This window comes from Rana temporaria, chromosome 7 (genome assembly GCF_905171775.1).
Source record: "Rana temporaria chromosome 7, aRanTem1.1, whole genome shotgun sequence".
NCBI lineage: Eukaryota > Metazoa > Chordata > Amphibia > Anura > Ranidae > Rana > Rana temporaria.
This window is the reverse complement of record NC_053495.1, coordinates 81,573,580-81,597,966: the sequence shown is the minus strand read 5'-3', so window position 1 is coordinate 81,597,966 and position 24,387 is coordinate 81,573,580. Positions and strand designations below refer to the sequence as shown.

At 44.1% G+C, this 24,387-nt stretch overlaps 1 protein-coding gene across 6 annotated transcripts in view; it reads right to left on the bottom strand.

Annotated features, from left to right (window-relative positions):
• IPPK (inositol-pentakisphosphate 2-kinase) overlaps positions 1-24,387 on the bottom strand; it is a 1,052,241-nt gene that overhangs the window by 42,967 nt on the left and 984,887 nt on the right. Inside the window, exon 14 of one of the 6 annotated variants that reach the window (XM_040360985.1) lies at positions 8,002-8,421. The exons of the other annotated variants lie outside the window; for them this stretch is intronic. Coding sequence (XP_040216919.1) covers positions 8,346-8,421 — 76 coding nt within the window. The 3' untranslated portion in view covers positions 8,002-8,345. Of the gene's footprint in view, positions 1-8,001; positions 8,422-24,387 lie in introns of those variants that run through there. 6 annotated transcript variants of the gene reach the window in all.

The window sequence follows — 24,387 nt, the reverse complement described above, 5'->3', positions numbered from 1 at the left end:
AATGTGGAAATTCTGAAGACTGCAGCCTTTTGTATGTCTAAAAACAAACAAAACACATTTATATGTATAAAAATACATTTTAATTAAAATGGACTTTGGGAGAGTGGCTTGGTGTGCAGCGCAGATGGCTGAGGTGTGATTGCATACTGGGGTGCTGAGAGACTTGGGACTTGAAAAGAAACCGCATGTTAGGCGAATATGTCCACACAACTAAGGAAGGGGACACACAGTCACATTCTCCGTTCTTTGGTAACTCCTAAAAGAAAAGTCTCCCCAGCAAATCTCAGCAAATACAGATACAGCGGAGGGGGGGGGGGGAACTCCAAGATGGCGACAACACACAGACTCAACATGGAAGATGATATTGAGGATGACAAGGTATTCCTACCCCCATCAGAGGACTCAATAGCAAAAAACACTGATAAGGACAGACCTTTGACCTATGCTATTATGACGGACATTGCAGCTGACATCAAACCTTCATTTGTATCTGCCATTACTGACATTAAAACAGAATTGCTAAAACTTTCTGAACAAATGGCCGTGACGGAACGTGCAGGCAAAAGGAGAGATAGAGCTTTGACCAGATTGGTTGACATTACCGCCTAGCATTCCCAGCATCTGATTGACATGAATAGACACTTGGAAGACTTGGATAATCGCGGAAGAAGGCACAATATCAGAGTTAGAGGTGTACCAGAGTCCGTCCTCCCTGACCAGCGCTAACCTCCATCTTTAATAACCTGCTTGAAAGACCTGATCAATCTCCCATAGAATTTGAGAGAGCCCATAGAGCCCTCAGACCAAGGGCTCCTGAAGACTGAACCCTCCCAGAGACATCATTTGCTGCCTGCCCAACTTTGACCTGAAGGAGGAGGTTCTACAAAAAGCAAAATCTAATGATCAAATCCAGTTCAACGATGCCTCAATTCAATTATTGCAAGATTTGTACCCTATCACACTAAAGAGCAGGCGGGCACTGAGACCTCTTCTGGCAGTTTTGAGAGAGAAAGGCATCAATTACAGATGGAAGTTCCCCTTTGCACTACAAGCCTCCTTCATGGGTAAGCAATACTTGCTTAGAATCCTGGAGGATCTGAACAAATTTTGTGAAAATCTACAAATAGCACCAGTGGATAAGGATGAGCCGAACACCCCCCTGTTTGGTTCGCATCAGAACTTGCGAACACACCAAATGTTCTTGTGAACTTTAGAACCCCGTTAAAGTCTATGGGACTCGAACATTTGAAATCTAAAGTGTTAATTTTAAAGGCCAATATGCAAGTTATTGTCCTAAAAAGTGTTTGGGGACCTGGGTCCTATCCCAGGAAACATGTATCAATGCAAAAAAAAGTTTTAAAAACTGCAGTTTTTTCAGGAGCAGTGAATGGCCTGTTAATGGAATTTTGGGGGACCCCCAGCTTTTTTTTTTTATGAATGAATCATCTCTGAATTGCCAGAGCCGACAATTCATTAGACCCGCAAAGCCGGTTTCAAATGCCTTTTTTTCTTTCAGAAATTACACTTTGTGCAGGGACAGTTGTACGGGAAACATGCGCTTTTTCACATGCTGACTTTACACCCCCCCTAGGTACGAAATTTAGGTTCAATAAAAGTTTTATTAGAAATGTTTGACAGAAATCAAAGAAAACGGGTACCGGACACCCAACATTGGGTGAGCCGATCCACACTGTAATAGACAGACACTTTCCACAACATTGATTGTAACATGGGCATACTTGCCATCCCTGAAGAACATTTACACAAACATCCCTGTCGTTTATCCTTATACATTCCGCTGTTGCCTTCCCCAGCCCGGGCGCCCCAATGGGAACCTGCTGCGCCCTAGGCCAGGAGAAAGCAAGAGGATAACTTATACACGTCAGGAGTGCTGTCATAAGGGAGGTAGCGGGAAAACCATATCTCCAGATCGGCAAGGTGTAAGCCAAGGGGGCTAAACTAAAACAATAGGAAGATAACCAATAACCTTGGCCTGACCTAGCATATTGTTGGAAGGCAAGACCAGTAACAAGAAAGATAAGGAAGTAAAAAGTCAGATAGAAAGACCAGAGAAGGAAAAAGAGAGAGAGAGAGGAGGGTAGGAAGGATGAGGGTGGGGGGGTGAGGGTATGGGGGTGAGGGGGAGGGGGGGGTGTGGGTGGTGCGCCCGATCTCCCCGGGCTCTGGACCTGTATCACTCATTTAGATCCTCCTAGGCCTATCAGGGCGGAGAAGAGCTTGAGTCAGGTGAAAGTAGTGTCTTTAAATGCATCTGAGGAAGAGTAATGCCTCCATATTCCCCACGTAAAGGAGAACTTGGCGTGTTTTTCTAGGGCCTTAGCTTGGAGTTCTTCCATCAACATGACTCCGTTCATTTCATTAACCCATTCCGCCAGGGACGGGGGAGAGGGGGATTTCCAATGCCTGGAGATCAGTTGCCTACACGTACTGAGACAGAATCTAAGGAGAGTGTGTTTCTGGAATTTAAAGGTCCCCGGAAGGATGGACAGCAGGGCGACTGCAGGGGAGGGAGAGAGGGGTTTACCATACATATTTGAATAAATCTGAAATATCTGGGTCCAGAATGGATGGATAGCTTCACAGTCCCACCATATATGGATATACGTACCGATAGCCGAGTTGCATCTCCAGCATGAGTCAGATGCCGAGGGAAACATGATCCTAAGGGCAGACGGTACTCTATACCACCGTGATATCACTTTGTAGTTTTTTTCTCGAACATAACTCGAGATAGAGGATTTATGTGCCTCGCTGATATCAGTCCCCAGCTCCCTCGACCAAGCTGCAGTGAATTTGGGAAGGGAAGTACTCATATTATCTAAGATCATTTTATATAATAGGGAGAGAGTATGACGTGGGGTTTCTGGGAGTAAGCATAATTGTTCAAATTCCGTCGGGGGCCTATGTATCTATGTACCTATCTATGTACCTATCTATGTACCTATGTATCTATCTATGTACCTATCTATCTATGTACCTATGTACCCGAGGGCCGCACTAAACTTGTTGCTAGCAACATTCCAGCTGGTGCCATAATGGCCGCTGAATATCCTAAGTGGGGAAACGCGGTCAGCACATGGCGAGATGCCCGCACACACCGCAAGCATAGAGTTAGATAAACAATAAAAACTAACGACAAATTGAGGATTCTGGGACCCCCCGGGCGGCAGAAAAAGAGTATAGAGCCCCAACAGACCTAGGGTGCCGAAGCCCCTGTCCGTAATCCTGTATTCATGCCACCGGGGGGCCCCAGGCAAAACATATATACACACCAAATGCAGCCCTAGTATAAAACCAAGGCCTATTCTAGGCAGGGGAGGGGGTGGGGGGGAGGGAGGGGGGTGAGAGAGGACTGGGAGAGCCCTCCTGATTTCAAGGGTCAGGGCTGAGCCCGGGAGTGAGAGGCCAGAGCAAAACTAGGGATAGAGGCAAACATGGGGGAATTAGACTGTCCTGGATAACCTACAGTAAATGAAAAACGTTACTATCAAGAGGCACTTCAGGAACAGTAAATAGTACAATGCTCCAACCTATTTCAAACCAAAACGTCCGCCGGGAAACAGTTCAGCCGACCCGTACCCTGAAAAGTGGCGTGTAGTCGGTCGAAAAGCCGTTCGTGAGCGCGGTGTGTGCGGGAGCTCACAAGTCAGCGTCTTACTCCGCCATGCGCCAGGCCACGCCCCCCTAGGTACGAAATTTAAAGTAATATTACACTTTTGTTGTTTCATTTTTAGCATTATTAAATTCACTGCTCCTGAAAAAATGGCCGTTTTTAAAACTTTTTTTTGCATTGATACATGTTTCCTGGGACAGGACCCAGGTCCCCAAACACTTTTTAGGACAATAAATTGCAAATTAGCCTTTAAAATTAACACTTTAGATTTCTCCCATAGACTTTAACAGGGTGTTCCGCGGCTTTTCGAATTTGCCGCGAACACCCCTAATTGTTCGTCGAACAGGCGAACAGGCAATGTTCGAGTCGAACATGAGTTCGACTCGAACTCGAAGCTCATCCCTACCAGTGGATCTCCCAGACTGATATGCAGAATTTCTGCTCCCTCCCGAAATCAATAAACCTCAATTTGGTCAGGGATCATCACTCAGCCGCTCGCCCTTCCAACAAAGGGAAAATTCACAGAAATTCCGTCAGGAGCAATTTTGATTCGCCCTCATCTTCCAAGGGCGCTAAAAGCCCAAGGCTTAAATGATCAATTGTGTTGGATGCACTATGAAACATTTCACATCCCCCTTCCCACTTTCCTTTTTTTTGTGGTTCATGCCGATACAAATTTCAGGTTCCAACACAAAATTCTTTCCGGCATGTATGCCACAGATTCTCATCCGGGAATACCTACTAGAGGCTTCCAGCTGGTAAACTCTAAATTACGTCCTAGTCGATTTTGAATGTCCTCCCCCAAGGGAAAAAGACCTCTCTACAACCGTCAGAGATGAGACTTTTCTAGCCAGCATAACTCAAGAGAACTGTTTTTTCTTTTAAATTCTCCAGTTGACAAGTTGGGAACAATTGAGACAATTGTAAGGTTAACCTTTCTGAAACCTGTCATGAGATATTATTAACACTTTCCTTTACAGTTAACCGGAGACAACTGGCAGGACTTTATGGTTTAACTTTCACAACCCTAACTTATGACCTCTGTTCAACGTTTTCACAAGGTTAGCAGACCACCAAATATGACTTCTTAGAGGACTGATCAAACCTGATCTTGTAGGTAATTATGTTGCCTGTTTCCCTCCCCTACTCTCCCCCAGTTTTTTTCCCTCTCCTTGCAGAGGCCTACTCTAGTCGGGGATGGAGAACAGCCGAGATGGACGGTCTTTTCCGCTTCTGCTCTTCTCACTCTTTGGCTGCCATGACCTCATTATATCTTTAGTATAATATGGCAGAAAGCTCTAATCACACACTCCTCTAATGGGTAAATTTATCGCAACCCTGTCATGCTAATATACATGTTATCTTAACCTCTGTGTGAAAGCTGTTCTGAAAGAAGGAAAGGGTAATTTACCTTGCAAATTCTTAAGGTCTGAGATGGTCAGATAATAGTTATGAGGTTTTATCTTGGAAATATAACTATTAATATCTTGGGCACCAAGTAACAACCTAGCCCAAAGCTTTCCTCACCCAAATCAGAGGAACCCGTTAACAATCAATCATCAACTAATGATTTATTGCATTTAAATCCTAAAGATATCCCACCACTATAGATGGTTAAATGCGGTTGGATGTTTTAATATTCTCAATAGAGGAACCCCCCTCCCCCCTTTTTTTTTTGTCCTCCTACCTGCCCCGTGTGAGATGGTTTGATACCCATATCGTATGTGATATGGGGATTAGAGTTTTCTTTGTTGCAGTTACTTGCTTATTCTCATTTTCTGTGACTTGTAAGGTAGAAATTATTATTTTTCGCCAACTACGATTACTGTTATTTCAAGATTGAAGGTTTAAGATTACACTGTATTGTTCTTAGATTCAAATCTCCCAGGTTTCTAGGTTATATCTCAGTTTTCTATGAGACAGATCTCTACACTTGTTACACTTATTACACCCTACTTTTGGCAGTGACCACTTCGCTGCAGGAGCTACGCTGTAGCGCCTCACACTTACCCCTCAGAGTTGAAGTTAGTGCCTTGTTCTACAGGCTACTTATCTGCTCATTACCTTCTAGGTGAAATTTGAGCAACCACTCAACCACTCCCCCTCATCCCTTATTCCCTACATCTTCCTTCTTCTACCCCCCTATACCATTCAATACAAGGCTTCGGAGCAAACTATACTTTAGTACTCTTTTGGATAAAACGTGCTGGGATTCTATCCTCTCTTGAAAAACGTATTCAGGCTTCAACATGGCATACGCTTTCTTAGGGAAATCCCCTACCTTGATCTCTCATAATATTAACGGCCTTAATATTCTTGAAAAGCGGTCTAAACTACTAAAAAAACATTAAAAAAGTTTGGCCGTCGATAGTGTTTCTACAAGAAACACACTTCAAAAGCAAACATGTCCCCAAATTCTCAGATAACATATTTACTAAAATGTATCATGCCACTAACCCCCTAGCCAAATCAAAGGGAGTCTCTATTTTAATCAATAAAGATTCTCCTTTTGTAGTTAAACAGCAACTTTTCCTCAAAGGCAAATGGGCAGGCTCCCCTATAACGCTGGCTAATGTGTGTTTCCCGAATAATGCTCACATCTTGTCGTAAGCTAGTAGACGAATTGAAATGGTTTGCAGAAGGATGTGTTATTTTGGGAGGAGATTTCAACATACCCCTCTCCCCCCTCAAGGACACATCTACAGGTTACACTGTCGTAACATACAGGATCCTTAAACACATCAAAACACTCCTGAGTCCCTTTTCCCTAGTAGACACCTGGAGGTCCATTCACACTACCGAGAGGGATTATACCTTCTTCTCCCCTCCACATAAACACTACTCACGGATTGATCTTATTCTTATTTCGCAAAAGGATCTGTGCAATTTACAAACAGCCGAGATTGGCATCATCTCCCTATCAGACCACGCTCCCACAGCTGTCTCTTTGAAATTCGACCCTCCCAAGCAATCATCCTTTAACTGGAGACTCAATGCAGCACTGACTGACCAAACTGTAAAATACGAAATTCATGACACAATTAACAATTACTTTAAAACCAATGTTGACGCAGATACCAACCCCTTAAATAATTGGGAGGCTCACAAGAGTGTGATAAGGGGATAATTTATGAAATGGGTGCTAGGAGGAAAAAAAGAGAGAGAAAGAAATTGCTAGACTGACCTCACAAATAGCTAAACTGGAGTCGCAAAAAAACAATCCCTCTCACTTAGTGTAGAAGAAGAACTAACACGCTGCAGGAACTCCCTTAAACTTATACTCGATCTTAAAACTAGAAAGGCACTCTTCTTCAAAAAAGGCATCTACTTTGAACATGGGGATAAGAGCGGGAAATTGCTAGCCAAAGCGCTTAAAGACACAACTACGGCAGGACACATACATGCCTTAAGGGACAAAGATGGAATTCCCAGAAACAACCCCACAGACATAGCAGACCTCTTTCATAAGTTCTATTCCAAATTGTACAATCTACCAGAACAGCACAAACCTACACATCTGTTGTCTACAAAACGAGAAACGATCTCTGAATTTCTACTTGAGAGCAAAATTCCTACACTTTCTCAGGAAGACACGATTAAATTAGAAGAACCCATATCCACCACTGAAATACTAGAAGCCATCAAAGATCTCAAAACTGGGAAAAGCCCTGGGCCACATGGCTTAACTTCCCAATATTATAAAACTTACACGCCCCTTCTTGTAAAACCCCTCTTATCTGCATTTAATTTTTTAGCAAAAAACAAACATAACTCTGACTCCTTTCTCATGGCACATATTGCAGTAATACCCAAACCGGAAAAAGACCATACAGACTGTTCAAACTATAGACCCATTTCCCTATTAAATATCGACTTGAAACTCTTAGCCAAAATATTAGCCAATAGATTAAAACCCCTGTTATCGAAAATTATCGGCCCAGAACAAGTAGGATTTATGCCAGGTAGGGAAGCCCGTGATAATATAACTAAAGCATTAAATTTAATACATTTCTCCTGTAACTCCAAAACGACAGGCCTTTTGCTCTCTGACGCCAAGAAGGCTTTTGATAGGGTCTCCTGGGATTAAATGATGGCCACTTGCTCCCATATTGGATTAAATGAGAATATGCTATCCTGGATCTCAGTTCTCTATCGAAACCCCCAGGCTAAAATTAAAGTCAACAATACTTTTTCTGACCCTATTAGAATTCAGAATGGCACACGCCAGGGATGCCCCCTCTCCCCTCTACTTTTCATTATTTCTCTGGAACCACCGATTAGGAAAATAAATCTAATGACATTAGAGGATTCTCGGTTGGAAAGAGAATATAAAGTAGCGGCTTACGCAGACGACCTTTTGTTTTTTCTATCACAACCTCACATATCAATCCCTAACCTTAAAAACCTTTTTGAAACTTTTGGCTTTATCTCCAATTTTAAAATTAACCAATCTAAATCTGAAGCTCTAAACATTAACCTCCCACCAAACCAATTAAAATTAATGAAGGACAATTATAACTACAGATGGGAACAAAACACATTGAAATACCGAAGAATAAACCTGACTGATAATCTAGATTCGCTCTACCACCATAATTATAAACCACTACTTTCAGCACCGATTGGTGATCTTACGAAAATGGTCCTCCAAGACCTTCTCGTGGTTTGGCAGAGCTTCAATCTTGAAGATGACAGTCCTACCAAGACTGCTTTATCTTTTCAATGCCCTTCCCATCAAAATCCTGCAGGTCTTTTTTAACAGCCTTCTTAGAACACAAAGATGTTTTCTGTGGGCAGATAAAAAAACAAGAATTAAATTGAATTTATTGACTCTCCCCAAATGCAGAGGAGGAATCGGATTACCTGATTTTAAGAAATACTACCAAGCTTCCCACATTACAAGAATAATTGACTGGCACTGCCATGGCCAGAATAAAGATTGGATTCAACTTGAACAAAACTTAATACCAACTAGCCTACTTTTCTATCCTTGGTCAACCCTCTCCAAAATAGATAAAAAACTGACACATCCTTTAGTGGCCAACACTCTTAACATTGGGCATAAAATAGCAGGCAAACACAACATCGCCTCAATACCTGGACCCCTAACTCCAATTACCAATAACCCTGACTTTGTTCCAGGCCTACATCTGAAGAATGCACAACCCCGACCGGCCTCTAAATGTTTGGCAGACTCGAAGGTCAAAACTTTTGATGATTTGCAGGCAGAATGGAATGGACCGTTCCCTGGCTTCTGGTTTTACATACAATTGAAGGATTTCTTGAATAATAGCAAACATAGGTCATCATATTGCCTCCCAATGTCTCCCATTGAGAATCTCTGCTTTAAGAGGTCCCCGATAGCAAATACCACTTCCCTGGCCTATTCCTGGTTAAACCAGGCTCAGCATACGGATGATTTAAAACATAAAGGTAAATGGCAAAGTGATTTAAATGCTACGATTTCGATTAAACAATGGGAGAAGGCTTGTATTATGACTCACAAATGCTCCTTGAGCTCGAAATATCAGGAGATTTCTTATAAAATTCTTACACAGTGGTATATCACCCCTCAGAGAGCCAGGAGATGGTCCCCCACAACCTCAGATCTGTGCTGGCGCTGCGGCAACGAAACTGGCACTTTTCTTCATATATATGAAGAAAAGTGCCAGTTGGGCACCATATGGTGGGATTGTCCACAAATTCTTAAATACTGGGACGAGGTCAGGAAATCGATGGTAGTCATCACAGAATCCAAATTAGAGCTTACCGCAGCTACCTGCCTGATTAACGTTAACACCCTCCCCATAGGCAGATACAAGAAGTCTCTCACTAGACACCTCCTATTAGCAGCTAAAACACTCATTCCTCTCCATTGGAAGTCCAGATATGTTCCCAAAATCACAGAGTGGTTAGATAGAGTAAACCACATATACAAAATGGAAGAAATAGCGGCCATGAAGAAAGAGAACAGCACAAGTTTTATTGAAACCTGGCAAGCATGGGTTTCTTTCTTATACTCCCCTGAATACCAGTTACTTAACACAATACTTCAATTACCGAATAAAGTGTTTAAGGTGGACAGGCACCATATTGACAGTACTATCTCCTTTTCTTCTGCACTTGTTCCGTGTTAATCTTCCTCACACAGTGTTTCCCAAATGACAGACTGGTGGTAAATGTATTCTCCCTGCACCTTTAGGCTCCATGTGCTAAGCTACCTTCCCTCTAACCTACTCCACCCCTTCACCCTATTCTCCTTCCCCATTCCAACCCTCTTCTATAAAACTTTTAAAGTATAAGTATGTTCTTTGTACAAGCCTTGATTGTATGACTTTCTATGTTACACTTGTATAACTTGTTACTGTAATAAGCTTCAATAAAACCTTTGATTGTGAAAAAAAAAAATACAAGATCAGGATGAGGAATTAGCTCAACTAAAAGAGATGTGTGGGACTGGGCCCATACAATTTGAGGGTCAAGAGATGCAGGTGAAGGATGGCCTTTTAGTAACTTACAAAAATCATTTATCTTTATGGGTTGCCCCAAAAGGTGCGAGGAAAGACATTCTTACTGTTGGTGGACACCCCAAAATTCCTTTAGCTTTAGAGAGATTAGATCATGTAGCATGGTGGCCTCAAAATAAACAACACATGCAGGACCATATCTTATCATGTTTGATGTGTGCCAGGCATGATCCCGCAAATAGGAAGAGGAGAGGGGTACTGATGAGACAAGCTCCCATAGGACCATGGGAGCAAATACAAATTGATTACACAGGTGAATTACCTAACACTGCACACCAGAACAAATATTTTGCTGGTTGTTGTGGATTCTTTCAGTCACTGGGTTGAAGCTTTCCCTACCAACAACTGTACTGCCACTACTATTGCAAGCATCTTGGTCAAAAAAGTATTTAGTCCGTGGGGGATACCAAAAGATTTAGACAGTGACAATGGGCCAGGTTTTGTAGGTAATGTGTTGCAAGAGACATGTAAGCTCCTTGGTGTCATCCAAAAATTTCACATCTTCTATCACCCTGAGTCTGCAGGACAGGTTGAACGAATAAACAGGACAATTAAAAATGCTCTTAGAAAGGTTGTAAATGAGCAAGGTACCGATTGGGGTGAAGAATTACCCTTTGTTCTGGCAACTTTTCGTTCGAGTTTGCAGGTCCATAGGCTTTGCCCCTTATGAAGCTCTACTCGGCAGAACAATGAGAACCTGGGAACATCTGATAAATCCGGTCCCAGCAGCATTAGAAACTGTGTCATTGTCTGAATCATGGGTAGAGATCTTAAAGGATCATGTCATTACAGTACATAAGGCTGTGTGTGCCACTGATGAATGTACCCATAAAAGCTCAAAACAGTGGTTTAATGCAATGGGTGACACTAGTGAATACCAAATTGGGGCTAGAGTAATGTTACAGGATTTTTCTGGGTTTCACCCATTTCCTAGGGCAAAGTGGAAGGGCCCTTATGAAGTCATAGACAAAATTGGACCCTTTGTTTACTTATTAGACTTGGGAGAGGATAGGTCAAGATGGAGTCATGCATGTCAGATCAAAGCATTTAAAGGAAAAATGGATTTGATGGATGAGAGCATTGTCTAACTTTCTTCCTGAGATTGTCTTTCAGGTCCCAGGAGGAATGCGAATATCAGACTACACCAAAATGAAGACACGGCCCCTGGAGAAATACAAGCCTCTATTAGCATATGTGTTGATAACAGCGTCAATCACTCTACTACTTTGCATTACAAACATCAGAGTGGAAAAGTGTCAAGTTAAAGAATTCAAATGCTTACCAGTGGGGAAATCTGATCAAAATAAAAGAAGTGTAGTGGATCATACTACAGAACTTACTGTTTTAGAGAACTCAGAAGGCATCCAGATACATGGGGATACTGTAAAGGGCATAGTCGGGGGTGGATAGTCATTGAATGTGAGATCATGATGCCAAAATCTGATTACTTTGTGGAATATGCGGTTTGGACTTACCCAGAAAGAAAGCAATATTTTTACAGGAGTAAAAATATAATATTAGAGGAGACAAAGAATGGACCACAAATGCAAATGATGTGAAGGATGGAGTCTATTCAAAAATCCTAAATATAATGGTCACAAATTCTAGAGACTGTCCTACAATTTTACAGTGGCCAGAAATGGACTTTTCCTTGAGCGGACTCAAACTTTAGTGTATAGCGATGCTTCATATTTATCATTACTATTATTGTTGAATTTTACATCATTTAACATTCCAAAGAGTTGCCCAAAATCAATGTGATTATGATTTAAAACGGTCTTTCAAACACATATAAACTTATTTTGGGATGCTACAAAAGGGCTTAATTTTAAGAAAGTTTCAAAGAGGGATCTGGGTACTGATATCAGATCAGGCCTCAGTTTGGGTAGTTCAATTTCGAATAGGGTTGATATAGAGAGCCTAAATATAAGAGAACAACATTTTGTGGGTGGATTACAGCAGATACTGCTTAAAGGGGGAAGAGTAGATTTAAACGCTTTAGCTGAAATGAAAATAGATATTCAGAACATTCACACCATTGCTGCAGATTTGCAGAACATTCAAATGTCAGTGAGTGCACTGAATAAAACACTTCAAACCAATCATGTATCGAAGTCTATAGTTTGTGGTATTATAGGAAACTTGTGAACACCTGAGCCTAGGGCTTCAAGAAATCAAACAAGGAGAATGGCCAAGGATAATGAACTCAACTTTATTATTCAATCTTATCAGACAGTGGTGTTACTTGTAGGACATGTTACTTGTAGGAACTTTGCCCTGGCTAAAGTAAGGAGCCTGGATACTCTTTGCAGTAAAGATCGCATCGGAAAGCAGGAAATACCTCTGACAGTCGACATCCCTACATGGTCAACAACACCCTTACCTGTATACAAGATGATCGTTCTTGGTGTTGTGGAAATGAGAAATGGCACCAATATACTGAAACAACTGCTACCACGAAGCAGACTCGTCGTCATGGACAACCAAGTGTGGAAAACCATGGACCCCAACTGCTGTACCAGACGTGCCTAGGCCTGGCTTTGTTCCTGTTCTTTTGAGCGGCTGGAGTACATAGATGGCTGTGCTGCTACACACTCTGGAAACTGCCTGGTTCAATTGCAAAAATTTGAACCGGCCTGGAAGAGAATAATTCATGGAGAAGGGTCTGTGCATTAGGGGTTCCCTCATTCACTTGGCAGAAACAAGTTCAGTGCCGGACACCTATTAAAGGCTGGTGTGTGAACCTCACAGATGGACTGTTAACAATTGGAGAGGAAGACATTTGAGCCAATATCCAGATGAATCAAGAATCTATGGACATTAAGCAAACCGATCTTGGCCAATGGGACTCTGACTTCTCCTTTATTTAAGAAAATACCACCACTTACAGTTGAATTGGATACATTATTTAAGAGGGATAGTAGGGAAATTATAGAATTACAACTGGTGAAGGAAAACCTCTTCAGTTCTAATAAAATTGCTAAAGAATTTCAGGAGCCTTGGTGGAGCATACCCAATAACACTTTTACTCACCCGCTACTGAGAACTCTTTCCATAATTTTTGTGTCTATTCAATTTATATTAATATGTTTTTTGTTTGGTTTATATTGTTGTGGTAGAAGACAACTAAGAACAATCCAGAAAAACAAGGAAATGGCTTCAATCTTAAGAGCCAGGGATGTCTGAGCGATTTGGTTGTGAATCGATTCTGATTCGAACCGATCCAAGTGGGGGTAAATGTTGTAGTATTAAAAAAAAAAAATATTATATATATATATATATATATATATATATATATATATATATATATATATATAAATATATATATATTGTGAACTTTTGGGGTTCTTTAGCTCTGCGAGATTAAGTGCTTAAACCGTAACAGTGAACAAAAAGTGTTTTTATTTGTGACCAAACAAAACAAAACAATGCTTTCTTCAGCACACAGGGAAAAGCATCAAAGAAAAAGACCTGCTTGTCTCCAGCATAAATGAAAAAGTCTGTTTTTCATTCAGCACAGCAAATAAAGCAAAACAAAGGCACATACGGTTTAGGCAGAACTTCCAGTCCTTCTCAGCAGTGCACAGCTTCTGCAGACAGGTTCACTCCCAAACTCCTTCACACCCTCTATCAGCACTTCGTGTCCTTTAAGCTGATTTCCTGGGAGTTCTTAACCGACTGTGTGCCTGAAAGCCAGGGGTCAGAAGGGGAGGCTCTTTCCCTCCCTAATGTCACTTTAGAGCCTCTGAAATTCCGGCCCCCAAATTACATTAAGAAGGACAGAGAGGACTGTAAGCCCGTTCTCTCTGGATCAACTTTTAATTTGCCGGAATTTCTTACCCCCTCTGGGTGACCTCCTGAACCTTACACCACTGCCTTAAAGGGACCACACTCCAAAAATTGGCGTAACATAGCGTCCATCCAGGACCCAACCCTGGCGTCCTGTACATATCCCCCTCCTCTGCCTCAACGCGGAGGTGTTGGAGGCACTACTCGCCATCATACAGTGGACTCGGGAGAGGGCATCGGCATTCTGATGCGGTCTCCCGGGTCTGTGCTCTACCATGAAGTTGAACTCTTGCAGAGACATAAACCACCTTGTTACCCTGGCATTGGTGTGTTTGTTCTGTCTCATCTATGTAAGAGGAGCATGGTCTGATATTAAGCGAAACCTCCTACCTAGAAAAAAATAAAATAGGGAGTCCAAAGCCCACTTGATGGTAAGACATTCGCGTTCCACCACCGCATAGTTTTTCTCAGCTGGCGACAGTTTCCTACTAAGAAAAACTATTGGGTGCTCCTCTCCGTTGATGTCTTGAGACAGAACTGCTCCTAGCCCTTCACTTGAGGCATCTGTCTGCACTATAAAATCCTTCTTAAGCATTTGAAAAGCTTTTTCAGCCTCGGCATTCCATTTGATCATGACCGACTTTCATCCTTTGGTGAGGTCAGTCAGCGGTGCCGCTTTTGTGGCGAAGTTGGGGACAAACCTCCTATAGTATCCAACTAGGCCTAAAAACGCCTGTTTATTTGTTAGGGGCGGGGCCAGCCCTGTATGGCCTCTACCTTGCTCATTTGGGGATTCACTAGCCCTCTACCTACAATATATTCTAGATATTTGGCTTCCTCCACCCCAACCGCACACTTCTCCGGATTGATGGTGAACCCTGCCCTTCTCAAGGAGTCTACCACTGCCTGTACCCGGGGAAGATGGGAATCCCAATCCGTGCTGAAAATGACTATGTCATCCAGGTAAACGGAGGCACACCGTTGGTGTGGACGCAAAGTTTTGTCCATGGCCCGTTGGAATGTGGCGGGGGCAAAGTGTAGACCAAACGACATTCTCTTATACTGGAAGTGACCCTCCGGGGTAGAGAAAGCTGCTTTCTCCCTGGCCTCCTTGGTCAGGGGAATCTGGCAGTAACTCATGGACAATTCCGGCCACTAGGTGGTGATAGCAATCGCAATAACGGCGCGCGGGCGCACGCAATCGCGGTAGCGGCGAGCGGGCATGTGCAGACGCCAAAAAAGGACTATTTAAAGGCCTCTTGCTGCTTGATCTTCAGCACGTTCCTGAACCTAACCTGATACCGGTTACCCATTACCTACCTGTTCCTGAGACCCGGCTTGCCTCTGACTACTCTGATCTCCGCCTGCCCCGACCCCGGCTTGTTTGAACACGTTTCTGTCTGTTCCACCAAACCAGTCTGCTGCCCGCAAGTTGCCAACCCGGTTTGACCCACGACTCCGCTCCTGCTTGTCCCTGCACCTGATCCGCCCGCTAGTGTATGACCCGGCCTGTCAACCTGCTTCTGTCTGCCTGTACTACGGTACACCTCCCCCAGCGCTGAACCTGGTCTCCTGCATCAGGCCCCAGCCACCTGGCGTCCAGCCTTCCTCAGCACCGCTGACACCGCTCCGGAGTGAACAGGACATCAGCTCTACCCAGCACCAGCGTCGCCGCCACTCTCGGGTTCCCTGTTTTCCCTATCAGGGCCTCCCGAGTGAGAGGAGCAAGAGTAGCCGTTCCCTGCACATCAGGCTCCACCACCAGGTGCGTGACAGTATTAGGCAGCCATGTCTGAGCCTGTGCAGGGAACGGATCCTATGGCGGAACTATGCCAACATCTGGACAGTCTAACCCAGGCTGTTAGGACTTTGCAAGAAGGCTACACCAGATTGGAAAACCGTGTTCAGGCTCTCTATGCTCCCTCCACCTCTTCTGCTGGCGCCTCTGCCTCTCCGTCAGTAATCATGCTACTGCCAGAACCCAAGGTCCCCACGCCTGAGAGATTTTCAGGAGAAAGGAGTAAATTCAGAGCGTTTAAAAACACTTGTGAGCTCTTCTTCGCTTTACAGCCTAGGACCCACCTAGGTGGGCTTTGTCATCTCCTTCTTGTCTGGTGAACCGCAAGCCTGGGCCCACCGTCTTCTGGAGCAGAAGGACTTATCCATTAATAATCTGGACACCTTCTCCCAGGCCATGTCCCTATTATACGAGGACCCGCACCAGGCCGCTACCACTGAATCCGCTCTGCATGCCCTTCAACAAGGCCGCAGGCCTGCAGAGGACTATGTGTCTGAATTCAGGAGATGGAGTGCTGACACAAATTGGAATGATGCGGCTTTATGTTAATTCCGTTTAAGACTTTCGGAGCCCCTTAAGGATGAACTGGCACGTGTAGGTGTCCCGGGAACCTTGGATGCCCTTATCAACTTGACCATTTAAATCGACAGGCGCCTAAGAGAGAGCAAGTCTGAACGAGCCGCTAGCATGCCCCGTCCGACCTGGATGATGCCTCGGATACCCACCTTCTCCAATCCGACACCCCCAAACCCGACTACTCCCCCCATGGATACCTCAGAATCAATGCAATTGGGCTTGCTCCCCCTTACTGACTCCGGAACCTCAATGTCGCCGCACCCACAACCTTTGCCTCTACTGTGGAGAGCCCGGGCACTATGTGAGAACTTGCCCAGCGAAGCTCAGTAAGTGCTGTTCTCTGTCTGCTGTTCATACATCTGTTGTTCCTCATAACTCTTCTCATCTGGCTATTCACATTCTTTTTCAGCTCCCTGGAATATCCAGGTCAATGCCATACTTGACTCCGGAGCCTGCAGCTGTTTTTTGGACTCTTCTTTTGCCACTCAACATCACATTCCTCTGCGACCCAGGGCTAAAGGTCTACGACGTGGGGGACCGGGAATTACTGGCAATCAAGGCCGCACTGGAGGAGTGGCGGTACCTCCTGGAGGGTGCGGCACACCCGATTCTAATATACACAGACCGCAAGAACTTGGAATACTTGAAAGTCGCCAAAATATTAAAACCACGTTAGGCCAGGTGGGCACTCTTCTTCACCCGATTCTCATTTCACATAACATACAGGCCAGGGTCGAAGAATACCAAGTCTGATGCCCTTTCACGGATGTTCTGCAATTCGGAAGTCGCTACCCCTCCAGACACTATCCTGTCCCCGGGAAACTTCTTGCTGCTGCAGGATGACCTTCTGTCGCGAATCAAACTGGCCTCTGCGGGGATCGCTCCTTTATCCAGTATGGACCTTCAACTCAAGGATGGTCTTCTGTGGCACAAAAACAAGATCTTTGTACCGGAGGGTCTAGGGGTCAGTGTCCTAAATGCCTGTTATTACCATGAATTGGCTGGCCATTTTGGGATACTCAAAACTTCCAAACTGCTGCAGCGGACGTTCTGGTGGCCTTAGCTCTTGAAGGACTGTAGGAGCTACGTGGAATCATGTACCATATGCTTCCGGAATAAGGGGAGTAATTTTAGAGCTTGGGGTCTCTTAAAACCCCTGCCGTACCAGAAAGGCCGTGGAAGATGATTTCTATGGACTTCATCGTGGAACACCCTACCTCCGAAGGTTTCACTACTATCTTCGTGATTGTAGACAGGCTGTCCAAAATGGCAATTTTTTTGCCCATGAAGGGTACACCCTTTGCCCCTGACACAGCTAAAAATTTTATTAAAGAAATTGTGAGGCTCCACGGCATACCTGCAAACACTGTGTCCGATCGGGGGGGTGCAATTCACCTCTAAGTTTTGGAGAGCTCTCTGTGAGTCCCTTAAGATCGACCTGTCATTTTCATCTGCCTACCATCCACATGCATCTGGGACCTGGTTGGTTGGTCAGGTTTGTACCACCAGCGATGCACCCTCTGAGCCTGGACAGCTGTGGTCACTCCCAGACGGGCCAGGATCTCTGCTTTTAGACGTTCATAGTCGCTGATGTGCTCAGCTGGGAGGCCTTTTGTGGGTCACCGGTGAGAAAAGGGGAGATAATGCCGGCCCATTGGTCACTCTCTCTCTGCTATCCTTTCAAAGGTGGTAAGGAAGGCTTCTACGTCATCGCTGGGCATTAGTTTCTGTAGGAAATGGCTGGCTCTCACAGACACTGGGTTGCTAACGGCAACGACCGCTTGCTGTTGTCCCTGAGCCAGCCGCTGTACTGCCTCCTGCAAGGCAGCCATCTGTGCTTGAGTGGACTCTTGCTGGGCCGTAAACTGGGCGGCTAGCAGCCGTGTGTTTTCCTGCTACGCAGCTATAGCCTGTGCCAGGGCCTGCTGCTGCTGAGCCATCGCTTCCTCATGGCGACTGTTTGCCTCTGCTGACGCTTGCTGCTGGGTCACAGTGGCTTGTGCCAAAGCCTTAATGACCTCCTCCATGCCTTTGCCTGCTGTTTGCAATGTCTGGGCTGACTTCACCCAAGACATGCCATAGGCACACTGTCTCTTTCAATGTCAGTTTTCAGTTTTAAATGTTTTTTTTGCGCTTGCAAATGCACTTTGCCCGCATTCGACACCAGTTGTGAACTTTGGGGGTTCTTTAGCTCTGCGAGATTAAGTGCTTAAACCGTAACAGTGAACAAAAAGGGGTTTTATGTGTGACCAAACGAAACAAAACAACGCTTTCTTCAGCACACAGGGAAAAGCATCAAAGAAAAAGTCCTGCTTGTCTCCAGCATAAATGAAAAAGTCTGTTTTTCCTTCAGCACAGCAAATAAATCAAAACAAAGGCACATACAGTTTAGGCAGAACTTCCAGTTCTTCTCAGCAGTGCACAGCTTCTGCAGACAGGTTCACTCCAAAACTCCTTCACACCCTCTATCAGCACTTTCTGTCCTTTAAGCTGATTTCCTGGGAGTTCTTAACCAATATGTACAAGTACCATATTGACCAGGTCAGATTTCAGTTGACAATGGTTGAGTTGTTCGAGCATACTGAATTTTTAGTAGAAAGAAATGCTTGGACAGCCGCACTCTGGAAAAACCTTCTTGGTTGCCTTTTATTGATAAAAGTTTTCAAACCATACACATCACAGCAAAGACAAGGGGCATACAGCTGACGTTTCGCACTACAATCAGTGCTTAGAGTAAGCACTGATTGTAGTGCGAAACGTCAGCTGTATGCCCCCTGTCTTTGCTGTGATGTGTATGGTTTGAAAACTTTTATCAATAAAAGGCAACCAAGAAGGTTTTTCCAGAGTGCGGCTGTCCAAATTTTTTTCTACTATTGCTTCGTGCATTGCCGGCAGCTGGGTTTCTCTGAGAGGATACGGATTCATCCACATACCCTATTGGAGTGGTGGCTATCTTCTCTCTATACTGAATTTTTACATATCAAAAGGACAGCTAAAAACCCTTTGATGTGTTGATCTTATGCAAGCCTACCTAGGTGTGTGAGGTGGCCTGTTAATATAATTGCACATATCAAAGGGGACTTGTTGATGTTGATATGCAAGAATGCAAATTAGGACAGTTGATGACTGCAGCTGTCTCCGGCTGGGGGTCATTATCTGTCACTCTGAAAGACAGAATGTAGATCAAAGACGGCCAATAAAATTGCTCAGCCATTCAGCGGATAGGTAATATAAGCTGGAATTCAGTCTTGTCTTGTCATATCCCCATGGATATGAAGGCACAGATCTAAACATGGGACTCTGAAAGATGGCATTTAGTTGTCATATTCACTCTGTTGGATTTTGTCATCTGTTGCAAGTATTGAACTTTGTTCTGTGTTGGAAGTCAAAATAAAGTGTCTCTCTCTGGAGAACTCGTGTTGCTGCAGAACATAACTTATATCATAATAATAATAAATAAATATCAATTATCTAACTGGACTATATTACTTCACTACAATATTGTGGATAAATATTACTAGTAGTCCCATTTTAAGTAATCCAAGACATATTCTTAATGGCTATTATTTTCTTGCTCATCCTGGGCCAGATTCACATAGAACTGCGGCGGCGTAACGTATCGTAGATACGTTACACCGCCGCAAGTTTTCATCGCAAGTGCCTGATTCACCAAGCACTTGCATGAAAACTTACGCCGGCGGCCTCCGGCGCATGCTCCGTTTTGAAATTCCCGCCGTGCTTTGCGCGAAGTGACGTCATTTTTTTCGAACGGCGACGTGCGTAGCATACTTTCGTATTCCCGGACGTCTTATGCAAGAAAAAAAAAATTTAAATTTCGACGCGGGAACGACGGCCATACTTTATACAGCACATACGTGGGCTGTGTAAAGTTAGGGCAGGTACAACGACGACTAAAATTGCGACGGGAAACTAGACTAGCGACGACGTACCGAACGCGAAAAACCATCGTGGATCGCCGTAAAACCTAATTTGCATACCCGACGCTGGAATGACGCAAACTCCACCCAGCGGCGGCCGCGGTATTGCATCCTAAGATCCGACAGTGTAAAACAATTACACCTGTCGGATCTAAGGGCTATCTATGCGTAACTGATTCTATGAATCAGTCGCATAGATACTCAGAGATACGACGGAGTATCTGAGATACTCCGTCGTATCTCTGCTGTGAATCTGGGCCTCTGTGCCCCTAATAGACACAGGGTGATTTAGACATAAGAGGTGCATGGGGAGCTGAAGCATCCCATCCCAGGATCCCATACTTTCTAAGGGATTCTGGGTTTCACGGGCCCTCCCGTTAATCTCCTACACTGACCACCAACACAAAGGCCACGTTTATTTTCACTGATGCTCAGCCCCGGGGGATTTTCTACCTCCAATGGCCAGAATCTGGTCCCCCTAAAGTATGAAGGACAGTAATTTGGCCCTTTGCTTGAAAAGTTTGGAGACCCCTGATCTAGATCAAGTGGGTTTTTTCCCATCAAGGTAGGCTAGAGATAATACCACTATGGTTCTCAATTTGATTCATATTGCCTCCACAACAAGTACACCCTGCTTTTTCTAAGCACAGATGCTCAGAAAGCATTTGACCATGTTAACTTGGCATTTATGATCTCGGTAATCAAACACATTGGTCTGGTAGACAATATGATCCAGTGGATTTCCAAGCTTTACGCTACGCCAACAGCTCAGGTTAAGGCAAATGGTATTCTCTCAGATCCCTTCTCCATTACAAATGGAACAAGACAGGGATGCCCGCTGTATCCCCTTCTTTTCGCTCTCTCTTTCTCTGCACAATTTGTTTAAACACAGGTAACTCTCGACACAAGATATCAGCATATGCTGATGATCTTCTTTTCTCCTTAACCAACTCCATGGTTTTGCTTCCTAACCTTCTTAGAGAGTTTGAGATCTATGGAGCACTTTCTAATTTAAAGATCAACTTTGACAAATCAGCAGCGATGGGTGTCAATGTAACCCCCACTCTTCTAACCTCTTTGAAATCAAATTAAACATTTAAATGGTCAGAATGTGCTCTCAAATATTTGGGTACCTATATCCCTTGTAATTTAGCACGTACCTACGAGCTTAATTTCCCACCCCTGTTAACCAGGACACATGTTTTATTGGAGAGCTGGCATAAAGGTATGCATTCCTGGTTTGGAAGGTGCAACCTCCTCAAAATGTGTATTCTGCAGAAATGTCTATCTATTTTAAGCCTTACCGATACAGATACCATCACATAACGTCAAACAAGTGCATTTGCTTTTTATTAAATTCATTTGGGCACATTTGAAACCTTGCCTCCCCAGACATTATCGAACGTTACCCAAACATTATGGGGGTTTGGCTCTTCCAGATGTGAGGAACTATTACCTATCCACACATTTTGGTAGAGTCATTCACTGGAACTGGCACTATACGAATAAACTCTGGGCACAATTGGAACAAGCTCAAAGAGTCATCCCCTTGAAAGGAGCCTTGTGGTGTTTGATCAATTACCCTTGGTGTTTAAAGCTCATCCCCAACTTGGCACCAAGCTCTATGTGTACTTTAAGACTATTTCCAGCCTCCCTCTCCACTCGAGACTCTCCTCCGTTTCCCATATTAAGCAATCCAGTGTTTCCTCATTGACTTGGAATGTCTGAGTTCAATACGCTCTCTCACATGGGTCGAGATCGAGCATCTCACTTTTCAACTGCCTTTTTGGAATGCAGTTAGATCACTTCTTACATTGCATTGCAAATTCTACCCAATTTAATTGTAGCTTAATGACCTTACTGCTTAGACTAAGGTCTTCTGACACAAGTGTTATCTAAAACATATACCTTGCTTAATTCCCCCCCTAAACAACCACAACTGTCTTTCTTCCTAAAATGGGAAGTAGACTTAAACTAATCTTTTACGGCACACCAACTACAAAATATCCTTCAATTTTCATTAAAGTTGTCAATTTGTGCGTGAATACAGGAGTCCAATTATAAAATCCTGACTAGGTGGTGCTATACACTTCAGTTATTGCAGAAATACTTCCAGACCACTGATAGATGTTGGAGATGCCAGGCGGACAGAGGAACTCTCCTTCATATGATTTGGTCTTGCCCAAAGCTGAAACATTTTTGGACCCCATACTTCTATAATTTAGCCCAAATCCATAAAGACAGTCATAATCCACCGGGTCATCACATCTATGGAGTGTGTCATCAGTGGCCACTCCCTGTATATTGACCACTTCCTACAACAATTTGTTTTGGCCCTCCCATCCTACATCAGAGATAATACACATTTAATAGAAAACCTGCTCCCTTACTCGTGGGATCCCTCATACGTTTGGCTTTCCCTGGATGTGTGCCCCTTATACACATTGATCTTCCACAATTTAGGCTTGCACGCTAGTCAAAATTTTCTACTCACAGACCTCTTTATGAATGACAAGCAGGTAAACTTCATTCTCCAGGCAACAAAACTTTGCCTGGAGCATAACTATTTTGAGCTGGATGGCACCTTCTACAAAGAGGGGCACATTTTGCCCCCAGCTATGCAAACCTAACCATGGGCAACTGGGAAAACATGCAAATATGGAACAATAATCCCTTTGTTCAACATATTGTCTTTTAAGCAAGATACAAAGATAGAATTATCATTCTCTAGGATGGCCCTCTGTGTAACAGTTTGTAGAGTCCTGTAACAACAAATATGGTCCGTCTTTCACTCATGTATGTAGAGAATCAACATTGATATTCTTGAACCTAGAACTTGGCAACTCCTATCTCCACTTTACCAGTTGCCACCATCCAAAGTGGAACAGAAACATACCCAAAAGTCAGTTCTGCAGATTACAAACTGTACTAAGAAGGAGGATTTTGTTCAGAGCTAGTGTCCAAATTTTCTGAAAAGGGTCATCCATCTCAACTGGTCAATGATGCCTACTCTCACCACCTAAATCCACCCACACACCAATTGACCCGAAAACCTGATGAAAACCTTAGATCACCCATTTCAAACAACAATACAGTAAAAAGGAAATGAATAATCACCAAATATAGGGCCATTCCACAACAAGACTTCTAAAGTCGGCAGAAATCAGAAAATCTCTTGGTGTATGTACAATGCACCATCACAAGGGACAAATCAGACCTGAATTGCAGAATTCACTAATGTGTGGGAAATCTGCAAAATGAAATCACCCTCCACCATGATTGGCAATAGACTAGGGAATAACTGGGTGCTGTGTTCTGCCCACATCCTTATCCTCTGGTCTCCCTGCTGGGTTCTGCCCACATCCTTATCCTCTGGTCTCCCTGCTGGGTTCTGTGTTCTGCCCACATCCTTATCCTCTGGTCTCCCTGCTGGGTTCTGCCCACATCCTTATTCTCTGGTCTCCATGCAGAGTGCTATTTTCTGCCCACATCCTTATCCTCTGGTCTCCCTGCTGGGTTCTGCCCACATCCTTATTCTCTGGTCTCCATGCAAAGTGCTATTTTCTGCCCACATCCTTATGCTCTGGTCTCCCTGCTGGGTTCTGTGTTCTGCCCACATCCTTATCCTCTGGTCTCCCTGCTGTGTTCTGCCCACATCCTTATCCTCTGGTCTTCCTGCTGGGTTCTGCCCACATCTTTATCCTCTGGTCTCCCTGCTGGGTTTGGTGTTCTGCCCACATCCTTATCCTCTGGTCTCCCTGCTGGGTTCTGTGTTCTGCCCACATCCTAATCATCTGGTCTCCCTGCTGGGTTCTGTGTTCTGCCCACATCCTAATCCTCTGGTCTCCCTGCTGGGTTCTGTGTTCTGCCCACATCCTAATCCTCTGGTCTCCCTGGAGAGTGCTATTTTCTGCCCACATCCTTATCCTCTGGTCTCCCTGCTGGGTGCTGTGTTCTGCCCACATCCTTATCCTCTGGTCTCCCTGCTGGGTTCTGTGTTCTGCCCACATCCTTATCCTCTGGTCTCCCTGCTGGGTTCTGTGTTCTGCCCACATCCTAATCCTCTGGTCTCCCTGCTGGGAGCTCATTCTGTTCTATATTGCACTTATTCTTTGACTGTATAGT